Source organism: Galleria mellonella, unplaced genomic scaffold (genome assembly GCF_026898425.1).
Source record: "Galleria mellonella isolate WM207_F2 unplaced genomic scaffold, CSIRO_AGI_GalMel_v1 utg1267, whole genome shotgun sequence".
Lineage (NCBI taxonomy): Eukaryota > Metazoa > Arthropoda > Insecta > Lepidoptera > Pyralidae > Galleria > Galleria mellonella.
Window position 1 is genome coordinate 1,477,695 of NW_026441987.1, and position 17,960 is coordinate 1,495,654.

Sequence of the window (17,960 nt, forward strand, 5' to 3'; positions counted from 1 at the left end):
ATTTTTGCAAACCGACTTATATGTTATACAGAAATGGTATAGAGAGAACTACATGTATCTCAATGTATCAAAATGTTTCGTGATCTCATTTACAAATAAAAAGAACAAACTAGTTTACAATTACGATCTTGACGGTCAGTTTATTACTAGAAGGATGGTGGTCAGAGATCTTGGCATAGAGTTTGATGAAAAGTTATCATTTAAAGAGCATTATAGTACATTGATTACGAAGTCGTTTAAACTTCTTGGTTTTATTGCTAGGGTCATGGTTGATTTTAAGAATCCTCAAAGCCTTATTCTTTTGTTTAATGCTCTGGTACGAAGTATTCTTGAATACGGTTCTGTCACCTTGCTATAAATGCCATTCCGATAGAATTGAATCTGTTCAGCGAAAATTCTAAAAAAATTCTAAGTTATCGTAGTGGATATGGGCGTATTCTATCAAGTTATGAAAAAAGACTAGAAAAATTTAATGTGATTCTCTTATCTACCAGACGAAAACAGATCGACTTACTTACTTTACACAAAATAGTTCATTATCATATTCACTCGGCTTATCTAGTCTCTGCTTTGACCTTCAATATAAAAACTATAACACGGAGTTCTAAAACATTTGCACTCTGCGTTTATAACAATACATCGTATTATAACCCGCTTATCCGTATGTGTTGTTCTTTTAATGAATTCTCAGCTAAATGTCATCAAATTAATATCTTCAACTCACGTCTAAACACCTTCAAAAGCATTTTACAATCAGCCATCTAGTCTCTTTGACATGTCCATATTTTTATGTATTTTTATTATTTGTATGTACTTCATTGTTATTTACCACATTCATATGCTTTCTTTATGTAACTTTATAATTTAACATTGTTTGCCGACTGCTTTAACCATGCTGTGTGTACACCTGTCTGGGTCTCAATCTAGTTCAAACTATTATCTTTATATAATGTCTAAATGTCTATAATGTTATTGATTGTAACCTGTTGTATATATCTTTAATATATATATATATATATATATATATATATATATATATATATATATATATATATATATATTAGTGGAAAAAAGATCGTTGGTAATAAAAGTCTTAATTGCTAGCAATATTCCTCACCAGATTGACCTACCTAGTCTCACCTTTAAAAGAGTAAACAATTGTTTTACTCAATACGCAGCGCCCAGAGTGCTCATTAACCATTTTGAAGAATATAACTAAATCCATTATATATATATATATATATATATATATATATATATATATATATATATATATATAATTGATATATTGATGTATTAAATGTATATTAAAATTGAGTGTACAAAAGCATATAAATAATAATTATTTACAAAATAAAAACTGTGTTTATTCGGTAAACTAACACTTTTATATATATATATATATATATATATATATATATATATAATTAATCTAATATTTTCATATTATAACATTTTAGATTATAAATTTTAACATAATTTTTATTACCACTTTCCATCAGGTGGGTCGATTGCTTGTTTGCCATTCTAAGTTGAATAAAAAAACAGTCAACGCGAGGCACGTCGCGGATAAAAATTAATACGTAAGCTACCATAAGTAGCTACTACCTATATAAAGCATTCGTATCTCAATTCCGATGCTCTTTATCGTTTTTATTCACAGTAATGTTATATTAGTGTGTTTCAACAAATAATAATCAGACGACACGGTCGGACAACGCGTTATACACAAACATTTGACCACGTTAGCCAACAGTGACTGTGATCAATTTAATAAGATCAAAGAAAATAAATAAATTGTTGATATAAAAAAAAATGTTTAGGACCCTTATTTTGTTTTCGTTACTGAGTTACGTGTGTGCATACAAAATACTTGTAGTATTCCCTTACCCGGGCAAAAGTCATACAATTCTTGGGAATGGATATGTCAGGCACTTGCTCAAAGCTGGACATGAGGTATGTACAATTCTTAATACTAAATATTTCTTACTTTTAATTTTAAAGTCTATTTTTATAAGTGGGTAATCATCACATGGCCGTGTGATCCCGGCATAGAAAAGGCCACCTCTTCCTTTCCCGTGTCGTAAGAGATGATTAAGGGAGGGCGAGGGACAAGCAGCAGCGTCCCTCCTAAAAGATCTGTAAAGCCTAACTGCGATTGCCAATTTGCCTGCCAAGCGTGGCAACTACTGGCCAAACCCTGCTTATGGGGAAATCCTAAGTTCAGCAACAGACAGTTAATATACTAATAATTTATTATCATAATCAGACAGGCTGTATCCCTATTTACCGCCTCCGTGATATAAAAAAAATACATTAAATATATATCAAAACTGTGTTAATTTTATAGTTAATATAAAAAAATTCAAATAAGTTAACAAGATTTTTTCTAACTGTATTATACTACTAGCTTTTTCCCTCGGATTCACTCGCTCCCATACAAGCCAAAATCTCCCGTTTCACCCCTTCAGGGATGAATTATCTAAAACCCAATAAATATATTAATTTTTGTTTTCAACCAAATAACTCAGATGGGCCGTCGGCTTGATTGCCATTCTAAATTGTATAAAAAAAAATTATATCTAAATTTCCCGTGTCTAACTTTTAAAGTTACGAAATTCTATACAAGATTTCAACCGCTAAAGTGATGGAATGATGAAATATACGGAAGAATTTTCTTTCGTATTGTTCATCTATACTATGTAAGAAATCTATATGCAAAATTTTAAAATTCTAAACACAGCGATATTAGCTGTACGTTGATATATGGGTTAATAAGTAATTATCTTTTACTTATACGAAATAAACCGCCAATTATTCATTACATAATTGTAAGCCAGTATGAATACATATGTGTAACTATTTTTCTACAACAATTTTCAATTTTTAACCGCTTGACTATAATTACATTTCTGTTTTGCCAAAAGTTGACTGCAAGAGAATGCATGCATGCAAGCATTAGGCTCGCCTTTTGTTGCAGATTTTTTTTTTTGTAATGTTGTCAATAAAGAATAAATTAATTAATTTTGCCTTCATTTTTTGACAATTATGCTCGGATTTGCTATATATAATGTTTACTCTAATATTAATTCCATGTTAAATTTTAACGTTTGAAGCATCTGTCGTTCTTAACGGAGCAAAAAAACTGAACTGTTCTAAAGCAAAATTTCTTTTTTTTTCGTAACTGATTTTGCGTTTTAAATTCATACATTTTCAATCTAATGTGTCTACGAAACATCGCCATTTTCATAAACGCATGTATGTTGTGATTATTACACAATATTCTTGTGAAAAAGAAACATTGATTTTTTATATAATAAAAGATAATACAAAATATGTCACTTACCAAAACATTTCCAATCCATTAAAACATACAAATATATAAATTATATAGTATATTATTAATTATATTATTTGCGTTTAAATTTATCTTTAACCCCTTTTAACTAACTAAAAAAGGGCAACTTTTTTATAATAGTTTTATTATTTTTTTGTTACACTTTGACCAAACACAATTTTAATTATTCCTGTCTATCTTGAGATTGCCTGGAAGAGATCGCTATTTAGCGATAACGCCGTACATTGTTGCCTTTTTATCTTGCTTTTATGAAATTTACCAGAGGTAATCTTTGTACAAAAGTCGTTTGCTTGGGTACCTCTGTCCCATTCGTATTCTACCGTGAAGCAATTATGTTTGCACGACTGAGTTTCGGTTTATAGGGTACAAAGGAATAACAACTGAGTCCTCAGAAATGGCAACGCATGGGGAGTATCATGTGCGAAACAGTACACTCTATTATGTCCATGAACTGCTCATATCTGTAAGCGACACTTACTACTGTCAGGTGACCCGTCAGCTTGTTTGCCATTTTAAGGTGCATAAAAAAAATATTATTCATTTTATTTGTGTGCGTATAATATAATCTTTATAATCTGTATCATTCTTTGAAGGAGCAATAAAGAGTTTTCATACATTCAAATTGTAAACAAAAACAGAAATATGAGACCACACGGTCGTGGCATGTTTCATTGTTGCTATCATCAAATAGATCTTGATTACATACATTTATCTATTATTTACGTCACTGTATGATTGTGTACCTATCAATTTACATAAGCAATTGTCACAACACTTGAACAATCTGTCTTCAAAATATTCCATAAAAGTAACACCATATTTAGCATTAGTTAAGTTTCAAAAGTCGTTTACATCCCTTTCTTAATGTTAGAAAACAATACCAAGGAATTACATAAATGACCCACTGCTAGACTGGGGTCTTTACAAGAAGATTCATTATCATCATCAGGACATTAGTTGTTAACAGTCCACTGCTGAAAGCCTTCCCCATAACCCCTTAAACCCCCCGGTTTTGCCAATAGTTGGCATGCTTAACAGGTGAGTTTGTCAAGCGTAGTTAGGCATTGCTGATGTTTTATTAGGGATGCTGCTATCCATCCCTCAACCATTAAGTTGTCTTAGTCGCGTCTTACGACACCTACGGGAAAGGAAGGGGTGGCCCATTCTATGCCGGGAGCATACAGCGTCAAAAAGTATTCTATTACTAAATAATATAAGATTTATATCAAGTTTACCTTTTTTTATTGTCTTCCTTTTTCTGGTGAACAAAAAAAAGTTTGGAAATTTGGAACAAAATCTAAGCTGGTGACACATTGTATTATTTTCTTTCCATTTTACTTAATAAATACGTATCATTTCTGATACTAATTAGAGTAACAAACAAAATTGGTATCCAAATAGGTATAGTAGAAATTGTCACCTAAAGACGTGAACAGCACCGTAAAGATCAATAAACTGTGACACTCATGGTATCTGATATGCGTTGCCATCTTTTAGCACTAAAGTGTTTTTCTTTTTAATGGGTGATAATGGAATTTTAACTCCGCCTGCACCATCACTATACACTGGTGGAGCACCAGTGAGTGATGATAGGTGAGAAAAAAAGACAGCTCAGCCAACCCATCGTGATGAATAAACCTAGTCCTCAGCAAGATAGTTTCCAGGGGAGACCACGTGGAGGTTGACCTGCGTGATAATGAAGTCCTCAGTCTTCATTATTAACAATCCGTTCCCCCAAAACTAAGATTTTGTACCCTCATACCTAGTAATCTCACTGTTATATCCCACCATTGAAACCGAATCACAGCCATGCAAGCACAGCAGATTGGGGGAAAGGGATTATTAGTAATGCGGACTACCAGTCCCATGCTAGCAATGTACCCTGTCAGGTCGACCACCACGTGGTTCCCGCTGGAAACCATCGTGCTGAATTCCAGATGTATTCATCACGATGGACTAACTGACCTGCCTTTTCATTCTCGCCTATCATCCCTCACTGGTGCCCCGCCAGAGTATATCGATAGCGCAGACGGAGTTACCATTCCATTACCATCCATTTAAAAAAAAAAACATGACATATGTAGCAGAAGAATCACGATTGACAGAAGTGTATAAATTACTTACTTACTTTACAAGTAGACTATTCTTATATAAAGATTGGTTATGGTTTTCAGGTCACATATATAACTGCTATGCCCATAAAAAATCCACACAAGAATCTGCGACAGATTGATGTATCAAGTAACATAGAGCTGTTTACGTTCTGTAAGTAAAATTAACAGAATTTTATAATTCAAGAGCAGATTAAAAGAGCATCTTCTGTCCTCATAAACTTATTATGTCTATGTATGTATATGTACGTATTTTGTATGTGAAGAGATATTTTATATTTATGTATATATGTATTTTGTATTTATTTATTTTCTTGTTTGCCATTGTAAGTTGCATAAAAAAAAGATACTATTAATTATATATATATAGAGTTATATACATATGTCAGGGGTGTTCTTCTCTATAAATCTGTCCGATTCTAGAATAACGGCATACGGATATGCGGCCTCCCGAGCCGCTGCAGTGTCCCAGTCCTTTCCACAACTGCAGTGTCCCCCCCCCCCTTTCCTTTGCCACATAAGTCCCTTATTCCTCTCATTCACCAATTTCCTTTACGCATTTTTAACGTTCCCTTCCTTTTTTCCTCAATCCTTTCCACCATACCGTAGATGGCGGATACCACCAACAAATGCATTCCCAAAGAGGGTTAACGTCAGGCAAGCGGCCGGTCATAAAACTAAAATCCAAATCTTTTTGGATAAAATCATATTACGCCGACCCCAAATGATTGGGATAAGAGTAGGAAGATGATAATGATGATATGTCAACATATTTATTATTTCTTAATAGAAACAACTGTACTCTTTCCTCCTATTATTCTACGTACACTGCCCGCTGGTAATTAATGCTCCTTTCCACTCAGAATTTGCTGGAAGAGAACTCTTAGAGAGTAAGCTCGCCTGTTGTATATTTTTATATATATATATATATATATATATATATATATATATATATATATATATATATATATATATATATATATATATATATATATATATATATATATATATATATATATATATATATATATATATATATATATATATACGATTAGTTTAACAACTTGTTAGCAAGGGAGAACTTATCTCTGAAAGAGATCTCTTCCAGCCAACCCAGTGTAGTAGTATATTATTTGTTTGTAATTTTTTGTGTAGAATAAAGAATAAATAAATAAATAAAAGAAAAATAATTTAATAGTAGCAGCAATTATAAAAGAATACCCGTCGCAAATTATTATTTCCATAGTTATAATAATCTTTAGTTTATGTATGCCAAATTATTAGTTATCAAGACTGTACCTGATCAATCAATTTTCTTTAACTATATTTGATAGCTGTTAATTGGCTTATTATTGTCATATATATTTAACTATTAAGTTATTATAGTCATCAACATTCCTCAAACATAATAAAAATAAAATAATCTATATCTATTCTAGCTCTACCCCGTGGCTGCGCTTGTGGTCGTATCGTGATATTGAATGTAAATGAAAAAATGATTTTTCAAATCCGACTAATATAGTTCAAGGGATAAGCGCCTTCAATTCAATTTTATTATACTCGTAGTACAGATATATATAATAAAATTATACCTAAACGATGTTTTTACATGGAAATATTAAAAGAATATATATGAGGCGTTCTTAATAAGAGCAACAGAAATTAAAATAATAATTTTTAAGGAATTTTGTCTGTCTACATGTTTGTTTGTTGAGGCATGAAACGAAAATCGTTATATCAATATACATAGATACGACTTTCACAGATATGTCCATACTTAAAATCTGTTATTTGTTTTCTCTTGCTGCGCCATCTAGAAATAGTTTATTTCATTAGTTACGCAATAATTAGTACTTTAATAAATAAATACAATGCGACAATATTAATGTGTATTTGTAATTAATGTGTATTTTAAAAATAATAACAATAGTTTGTATAATTAATAATTAATTAAAAGGAAACTTAAATCATAATAGCTGTACACTTTTTTTTTTTTTATACAACTTAGAATGGTGAACAAGCTGACGGCCCACCTGATGGAAAATGGTAACCGTCGTTTATAGACATGAGCGGTACCATGGACATAACAGAATATACTGTTTCGCCCCATGCGTTGCCATTCCTGAGGACTCAGGTGTTATTCCTCTGTACCCTGGGTATATACCTGAAAATATACCTGAAAATAAAAGATTTATTATTATTATTATTACGGTTTATAACTATACATGTTTACGTAAATAAATGATTGTTTAATTTGCAGTAGAAGATTTGGATCTTAAGAAACAATTCAACAAAGAAATCGACTTAAAAGATGAAATTGCAATATTTGGTTTCGTAAGAAATACAGCGAATAACACGTTATTCAGCGACAATGTACAGAAGTTCATACATGACACCGAAGAACATTTCGATGCTGTTATTGTGGAATGGTTGTATACAGAACTTTATTGTGGGTGAGAAAATGTCTAGTCTCTTTCAATAGAACTTATGTAATATGAATAGTAACAAAATGTACTTGAATTTATTTCAAAAATGCTCTCTAAATAAATGAGTAACAAATAAAGATAATCACATCAGGAGACTGTCTTATGATCTTTATTTGTTTTTGATCTTTATTTTGATTACGTTCCCTTTTAAATATACATACACCTATTACTATACCATTTATTTAGGCATATAAATATTTTACGATTTTTATTAGAAAAACAAATTGTCGTCAATTATTCATTAATTTGTTTCAAATTAATTTATTTAATAAATGCCTTATGATCCCGGCATAAAATAGACCACCCGTTCCTTTTCCGTGGGTGTCGTAAATGGGTCGCACACACTCTCAAAACATGGCCAAAGCCTTACTGCGGATCTGCCTGCCAAGCACGGCAACTACTGGCAAAACCCTCCAAGGGGGAGGCTTATGTTCAACAGTGGACAGTTAACGGCTGATATGATGATGATGATTGTTTAAATTCAATTTTAAAACATTTTGAAACAAAATTTCCCTAAGCTCCAATTCTAGCTGCATTCTTTTACTGAATCTTGACCGATATTTTTACTAATTTCAGATACAGATACAGATAAGATTGGTACAAAATTGTATTGTGCTATAAAGAATAAATAAAAAAAATAATACAGCACTTTAACTATAATAAACTTTATTAAGCTATATATTTTATTTAAGTACTCCGCGATTTAATTACAGATTTGCAACTGTATTCGACAGTCCGTTGATCTGGTCATCATCAATGGACCCTCACAGCATGGTGCTGTCTCTCATAGATGAAGATCCCAATCCTGCCTACACCTCAAACCACTTGTCGCAGGAGGACCCACCATTTAATTTCTTACAACGAGTAAAGGAACTGTGGACTCTAATACATTTGAAGATTTTAAGATGGTAAGGTTCCTTTATGTATAATTTATTTTAAGCGTGTTAAAAATTGGAGAGCATAATAGATCACGTCACACTAACTAGACTAACGAATCGATATTTAAAAATGGATGTAAAAGGCGAAGGACCGCACCTACTAGGGAAGAACTAACAGTGGATAGATTACAAGACTGAAATGATGATGGTAAAAGTAAAAATGACAAAAAAAACATAAATGTACTAATAAATTGTTGTAAGTGAATTGGCAATATATACATGCATTGTAAATCTAATAATATATTTAACAATACTTGGTCTCTGCTTCCATACATTAGTTCATTATAATATATTATTATTATATTATTTGTCGTAAGTCAACACTTAATGTAGTTGCTATGATGACTAGCAAATTATATATCATACTAGCGGCCCGTCCCGGCTTCGCACGGAGGACATTTTTACAACATTTTACATTTTTATCTGTACCTACCTAGCTACCTATTTCATAGATGTGCCCACCCCCATCTGCCCCTCTCCCGCACCGCTAAAATAGGTACGAATAATATGTATAACGCGACAGCGTTATTTTTTCTATTTCTATGAATTATTAAATTCGTAATATCTATTGAATGGAATAGCCGATTTGAACAATATGTTTAAAAATATAAACACAAAGCAATAATTATCGCTGACAATTTGCTTTAATCGAAGCACGTCCAAAATCAAATGACCGCATAAATGACATAACAACATGCTTGTACTGTCAACACTGAAAAAAGTTTCAATTTGACAGCACAATCCCCATCTTAAAAAAAAATTGAATTGGACACAAAAATCCCCATTGATAAAATGATCCGCCATTTATTAAATTCATTTGTTGCAAAAAAAAATGTGATAAATGAAGAACCGCTCGACCGATTTTGTGCAAACTTCACATAAACCATCTACTAAATAGTCCGAACAAAGCCTAAACATTTGGTTTGGATAGGTAAGCCCGTTTTTGAGTTATAAAATTACAACGAAAAGTGGCTAACCAATTATATATATATATATATATATATATATATATATATATATATATATATATATATATATATATATATATATATATTAATTGGGTGGGTAAACTATAATTGTAACTGTAAGAGAGGTAATATGAAGCTACCCACATTTAACTATGTTGCACCAAAAGTATTTATTTATTTAATTAAATACTTTATTGTACACACTAATTATAAATAAAAATATGACAGAGGTAATCAAATGTGCAAAGACGAGCTTAACTCTAAAAGAGTTCTCTTCCAGCAACACCCAAAGTGGAAAGGAGCATCAATGTCAGTATCTTGGACATTGCAAATTTGAGTGTGTTAATATTCGACATTATAACGTCTTTTATAAATATTTAAGTCAAAGGAATCCATTTAACTATCCATTGAGATACAAGCTTGGCCTAGTTCGGTGGCTAGTAGATCTAACTAAATATAAATTATTATTCAATAAAGACAATTATTAATAAATAAAAATAAAATAAAAAAATCTGTGACGTGTCCTAAACTATCCCGACATATAAACTTCAATCTAACCAAGTTATTAATTTACTATTGTAATCTTTTAGAGGAAACAATAAAGAGTATCTATCGATCTATCTAACCAAAAAAATCTAACCGACATTAAAATATGTGTATGTCAATATTAATACTGATAAAAAAACAAATTAATTTGAGTAACGACGATAGCCTTGCTTTAATTCATACCAATTTATTTCATAACTACTTTGGTGGCAAACAAGCATACGGCCCGTGTGAATGTAAACGAGCTTATCATAGCCTACGAACGTCTGTAACTCCAGAGGGCCTACCATGAAATGTTTTCCGAAATTTCGGAGCCAAACGAAACACAAATTTAACGTTAAAATTACATAATACATGCCGTTTGAAAATATTAAAAATGTTAAAATATTGTACCTTCGGACTTTTATGATAGGATGTATAACGAACGAAATGTTAAACTCCATTTATTGATCCGATTTTGGTATAAACAAAAACACGAAATAGAAATAGAGTCCAAAATTTCGGAATTTCATTTCATGGTAGACCCGCAGGACTGTCGCGCGCGCGTTGCCGACCCTTAAGAAACTTTAATACACCCTTTTTGAGTCCCATACTGTAGTCTGTAGGGAAACGTTGACAGGCTGTCCACAATAATACGCCCTTTTTGAATCCCATACTGTAGTCTGTAGGGAAACCTTGGCAGGAAAAGCATTCCACAACCTGAGTGTTCGCGAAACCTTGGCAGAAAGATCATTCTACAACCTGAGTGTTCGTGGGAGGAAGCTCCTATGAAACCGCACTGTGCGTAACAATTTCTGCCATGCATATATTTGACTTCGAAACGTTGACGATCAAGCACTACTAGAATATATACGGAAGATATTTTTTATTATCAAAATTGATTTTTTTAAAATCGATTCTAAATTCAAATGTTGGTGAATTCTATGAACAGAGAATTGTTACAAATAAACAAATATAAAATTACAACTCATGCGTATCTATTTATTTATCAGACTTATATAACTATATAAGTCTGATAAAGTGTTAAATATATATTCCGTACTAGTATAAATTATATTAGTATAATTTATACTAGTATGTAATTTATATCTAACATTTTAAGAATTCCATTATAAATTTGATATGACGTACCAATTATGTAATGATTATCTTCGAACGTCTGTTTACAAATCAAGACATTTAACACACGTCTGATAAAAATAGATAAAAAATTTACAAGTCATATTCGATATCAGGGGGCCTACCATGATATGAAGTTCCGAATTTTTGGGCTTCATTTCGTTTTTTTATATGTATATAAATATCATTTAAGTATATAATATAAGACCGGATTCATGAACAGTTCCAATGGGAATGATATACGGGAACTACATAGTTAACAGCGGACAACGCCGCGGGAAACGGCTAGTCATAAATATCTTGAATAGTCACTAAAATTTCGATTTTTTTTATACGACTTAAAATGGCAAACAAGCTGACAGCCCACCTGATGGAAAGTGGTAACCGTCGCCTATAGACATGAGCAGTACCATAGACATAATAGAGTATACTTGTTTGCCCCTATGCGTTGCTATTCCTGAGGACTCAGGTGTTATTCTTCTGTATCTTGTACTCTCTTGGATCAGTTTAGGAAATGAACATTTAATCAGACCTTGTTAATTTTAGCTTAAGGATCACATACCATTTTTTTTTACAGCACAGGTGGCAATTAATAAATAAATTCATCTGAGTTCTATGCAAATATGTTGTTATTTTATCGCCAATTCTGAATCGATTTTCTAAACTCTTTTATTACTTTTATTACATACAGTTCTCTGTTATTTTCGTTCTAATTTTGTGACAATTGTATCATATGCTTTTATTTGATGAGCAAATAACTAGTTTACAATAACTAATATATGTACACAAACAATACTCACTATATACGTCTATTTTGTAGTATACGAAACATCTGGTAATGTAGTACGTAGTATTTACAACTTACTCGAAAATCATTGTTTGAATCTCGAAAACTTTTGTTGAAGTCATTTGTAAATATATAATGTTACAAACAAAACAATGATTGCATGGATTTTTTAGGATTACCAGTAGTTAACCACTCTTACCAGAGGGACACTTTGTACAAAAATCGATTGCATGGGTATCTCTGTCCCCTTCGTGTTTCAACCGTGAAGCAGTTGTGTTTACATGGCTGTGTTTCGGTTTGAAGGGTGGGATATGGCGTGAATTTACAGGGTACAGAGAAATAACACCTGAGTCCACAGGAATGGCAACGCATGGGGGGTATCATGGGCGAAACAATATACTCTGTTATGTCCATGGTACTACTCATGTCTATAGGCGACGGTTGTAACTTTCCATCAGATGGACCGTCAGCTGGTTTGCCATTCTAAGTTGTACAAAAAAAATAGTTACCACGCTTGACAGGCGAGTTGGCAATCGCTGTCAGGCTTTGGAGATATTTTAAGACGGACATCCTATGCTATATGCTGCCTATCCCTCGTCATCCCTTAGTGGATTCTTACGAAACCCACGGAATAGAATAGGATGGTTTATTCTATGGTGGGACCACACGGCCACATTAGATTACTCTACATTAAACATTTTTAACATTCATGTATTTATTAAAACTTTGTTTCCATTCCAGGAGGTTATATGATATTGATAGTGAAATCTTTACCAAAGCTTTCTAATCGGCTGCAGCAAAACGCGGTCGCACTTTACCATCGCTATATGAAGCGCAACATACCGGAGTGTTGATGTTAGGTAATTCTCATGTATCATCAGGGAAGCCTTTGAGACTACCACAAAATTACAAGCCCATCGCAGGCTACCACATGGATGATGAAGTTCAACCACTGCCTGAGGTAATCATTGATTGCATTGATCATTATCATCATACCAGACGTGAACATTAAAAAAAAAATTTATAGGTATGATATAGTAGCCACGCCTGCTCTATTATATACATAGTTTATGCTGATGTGGTGACCAGTGAAAGATTATAGACGAGAATGCAATTAGGTCAGTGAGCATATCATGACTAAGTTATGACCTCTTAGACCTTGTTGCCACATATATTATTTTTACGTTTGTTTGTTTTTTTATTTAAATAGTTTATTAATGTTACTCTTAGTATTAGTCCTGTATTATTTCTCCTATATGTACGAGGCCCAAAAACAAATAAAAAAAAAAAATTCATATCACATTTTTGTAATAAAAAGCAAGCCTTCCAGAACCATTTAGGACTATTAACTTTTTTTTGCAGAAGTTACAAAAAATTATGGACAATGCTAAACACGGCGTCATATACTTCAGTCTAGGATCAATGGCGAAAAGTAAAACCTTTCCAGATGTTATAAAAAGGGACTTATTAAAAATGTTTAGCACTTTGAAGCAGACAGTGATATGGAAATTTGAAGAGGTGCTACCAGATTTACCGAAAAACGTGCACATTTTAGAATGGGCACCGCAACAAAGCATACTAGGTTAGTTGATTTCATTAATCCTTATCGAGGTAGACGTTCAAATGTATAAATATTTGTATTTGTTTGTTTCGTTTAAATCTAAACATTTTTTGACAGAAATTTCAGACATGGATAAAGCTATCCTAGATACTTTACAGTCCAATTCGCACAGATTTGGGTCTCAAAGCCAAAGTGTTAAACTATATATCAAAAAATATTATACAATAAATGTCCGTGTGATAACAGAATAAGGAACAAATATGTCGCAGTAAAAAACTCTACTCACCCTTAAGATTTGAATATAATAGGAGAACCGCAGCACAATGCAAGAGAAGAATAATTTGAAATAAAACATTATACCAAGTCAGCGTATTGATAAAAAAAAATAATGTCCACTTTTAAATAAAGAATAAAAGAGTAAAGGGACCCATGAGAGGGGATTAAAAACAATCTATGTCCTATAGAGAGACAATATGGTACAATACCTTGTGTAACTTCTATATGTTCTCCTTTAACCAAAGGCTGTCTGTAAGAGATTGCCGTAGCGATAAAACCACCTTGTGTACCTTTATATGTATATTTTGATCTGTACTTCATGCTACTGTATTTCAGTTGAATTGTTTATTTTTATGATTTTGGTGGAATAAAGAGTTAAATAAATAAATAAACAAATACCTTAAACCTCAGTATTGACAGCGCGCGTAGAATATTCTATAATGCCCTTTGTGCTTACTATTCATGTCTATAGATACCTGTCGCAACTGTTAACCATATTCTTGTTACTGATTTCACTAACGATTTTTTAAATTATATTTCAGCTCACCAAAACTGCATTATTTTTATCACACACGGTGGTTTACTATCCACAACTGAGGCTTTACATTTTGGTGTGCCACTAATAGGTATACCCCTCTTTGCTGATCAACACGTCAACATTAATAGAGCAGTGAACAAAGGTTTCGGTAGACATGTTCCACTAAGTAGTAATATTGTAGAAGATTTAAAGAGAGCTATAGATGAAGTACTAACAAACCCTATGTAAGTACATAGCTAAATCATTTTAAGTAAGAGATTACTAGGAGAACAATCCAGATGTAACTAACATAAGGAAAACGACCTATCATGCTGTTCTTAGAGTCATTTTCATCCCTTATAAGGAAAGATCAATACCCAGCAGTAACTGTTGTAGTTTTCTGATATATATATATTTTTTTTTATACAATTCAGCAAACAAGCTGACGGTCCACCTGATGGAAAGTGGTAACCGTCGCCTATAGAATAACAGTATCATGGACATAACAATATAATGTTTCGCCCATGATACCCCCATGCGTTGCCATTCCTGAGAACTCAGGTGTTATTTCTTGTAAATTCACGCCATATCCCACCCTTCAAACCGAAATTTTTTGAAACACAATATATATTACGTACAAAGTATCCCTCTGGTAAATATATATTTCTTTCAAGAATTTACTACTAGGTTTTCAATATGTTTATCCTATTGAATAGATTACCTATTAAATACCTAATAAAATTAATCAGTAATAAGTCCGATGTTATATTTTTTGCGTTCTTTTTTTCAATAGATATTATTAACAAATAATTTACATTTTCTCAATACTCAACAAATCATATTAAATCATGTGTTTATATCCAAAATTCATCAAATTTTAATGACTGATTTCATATATATATATTTTTTTTTATTATATTAAGTTCGGGTATTAATTTCCAGGTTTGCTATTTTAATACACATTTACTGACTACGGTATAGGTGGGAATATATATAGGGAATACATTTTGCTGGGTTCTTTTTTGTTTGTCTGTCTGTCTTTACTATTCTGTTGTTTATTTGTTTATGCACTTATATATAAACTTATCTTTTACATTATTATTACCTATTTCTAATTATTTTTATTACTAGTTTATTACTAATACATTATATACTGCCTATGCATACTCAATATACAGATTAAAAAATATCTTACTTGCTATTTTCCTTATTGACTATTATTATTATTTTCCCGCTATATTCTATCTCTTTCAGATATAGAGAGAAAGTCAGGGAGTTATCAGTAGTGCACCATGACAGACCGATCTCCCCAGGTGCAGAGCTAGTGCATTGGGTAGAACACGTGGTACGTACCCACGGTGCACCGCACCTCCGCTCACCAGCGTTCGACGTACCCTTCTACCAAAAATTCTATCTAGATCTCGCCGCACTCATCATAGCTATAATAGTAATAGTCAAAATAATTTTAACCAAACTCCTCAAATTATTAAAAAAATCTGATCTGAAAAAGAAAATAAATTAATGCAAGTTTTGTTTGTTGTTTTATTAATTACAATAATTCATATCAATGAAATGAAATTAAAAAAAAATGAACGCCCCATATATAATAATAGTCAAAATCACATTAAAGGAATTTATCCTTAGATTATTCAAGAAATTTAAATTCTCTCAATATATTAAAACGATTTTTTTATACAACTTGTAATGGCAAACAAACTGACGGTCCACCTGATGGAAAGTGGTAACCGTCGCCTATAGACATGAGCAGTAGCATGGACATAACAGAACATAACATAACGAATACAAACTCGTTGTTTTGTTTGTTGTTCTATTTACCGCAATAACTCGATGTTGTAAAATAATAATAAATGATATAGATAAATGGTGTTATATTTATGTAAATATAATAATAATTAATATAATAAATAAAAAATGATACCCAATACCAACAATCCCTTTCCCCCTGATTGTATAGATTAGCTAGAGATTAGCTAATTAGATTCATCGTCATCATATCAACCTTTACCCTGTCAAACTGCTGGAAACACAGCCATGCAAACATGACTGTTTCACGGTTGGGGGGGGAATGTGACAGTAGTTACCAGCAAACGACTTGATTGTACAAAGATCGACGACCACGGGAAAGCTTTGAAGATGTTTTAAGAGAAACCACTTCACATTTCACTCATTACGGACATTTCACTGTAATATAAAACTGAAATTTTAATTTTATAAATAAAGAATGAAGTCTTGAGCTACGTCATGCAATGAGGTCGACCCCAAGCATCAAGTCACTTCATGAAACCTCATTTCTTGGAGTCAAAATGGACTATAATTGCAACTAGAAAGCCCAAATAGATAAGGTCTGTAACAAAATAAATAAATTTGTATATGTCCTTAGAAGATTAAGCCATAAAACTACTTGATGAGAAACACAAGCCTGATGGCATATCACGGATATGTTTCACAATTGCGAAACACTTAATAGTATGGGGTAATTCTACAGACATTAATAAGGCTTTCTTGGTACAGAAGAAATGTATCCGTGCTCTTTGCGGCCTTCCACCATGGAAGTCTTGCCGACCACTATTTAAAAAATATAAAATACTTCCAATAGCATTGCATGTATATTTATAAAACTGTATTTTTAATTTTAAAAATATAAAAGTCTTTATTACTGCCAAAGAACATTATGCGAAATAGAAGAAATCCAAATAGACTAGTATTAAACAGAATCTTTGTTGATTTATCTAAAAAAATTGTTATAATATGGTATAAACTTTTTAAATAATATATTCGGATTTATAAATATAAAAACACTGACAAAATTTGAGACACACTGTTTTACAAATGGCTTTTGGACAAATGTTAAGTCAATTAAGGACTTGTTGGACTAAAGAATAATTCGTACTTTTAAGCACATGAAATAATATTTTGTTAATAGTATTAGTAGTAGTAGTATTTAGTAGAAAAGAAGTTACCATAAATATTAAAATTTTGCATGCCATTGTTTTGGCAAAGCACGCCTGTTCCTAACATATTATTGCTAACATCTGTATACCGTGTTTTTCAGCAAATAAATTATATTATTATTATTATTATTATTATTATTATTGATCTTATTGCATCTTTTGTTGTTTATCACTAAACACGAGAATTGCAATCTAGGTAAACTATTCTTAAATATTGTTCATATTCAGTTTATTAGTTAGATCATCGTTCTGAGAATACTGTTTTACCAGAGGGAGACTTTGTACAAAAGTCGATTGCACCCCTTCCTGTCCCATTCGTGT

At 32.0% G+C, this 17,960-nt stretch overlaps 1 protein-coding gene across 1 annotated transcript; it reads left to right on the plus strand.

Annotated features, from left to right (window-relative positions):
- The first annotated feature begins 1,638 nt into the window (after positions 1-1,638).
- Positions 1,639-16,199, plus strand: LOC113517615 (UDP-glycosyltransferase UGT5-like). The gene is given in 8 exon segments (XM_052900989.1): positions 1,639-1,956; positions 5,533-5,623; positions 7,730-7,922; positions 8,669-8,863; positions 13,055-13,274; positions 13,676-13,895; positions 14,693-14,912; positions 15,922-16,199. Coding segments are annotated over 8 exon segments (1,548 nt in total). The 5' UTR covers positions 1,639-1,815; the 3' UTR covers positions 16,190-16,199.
- The last annotated feature ends 1,761 nt before the right edge of the window (positions 16,200-17,960 follow it).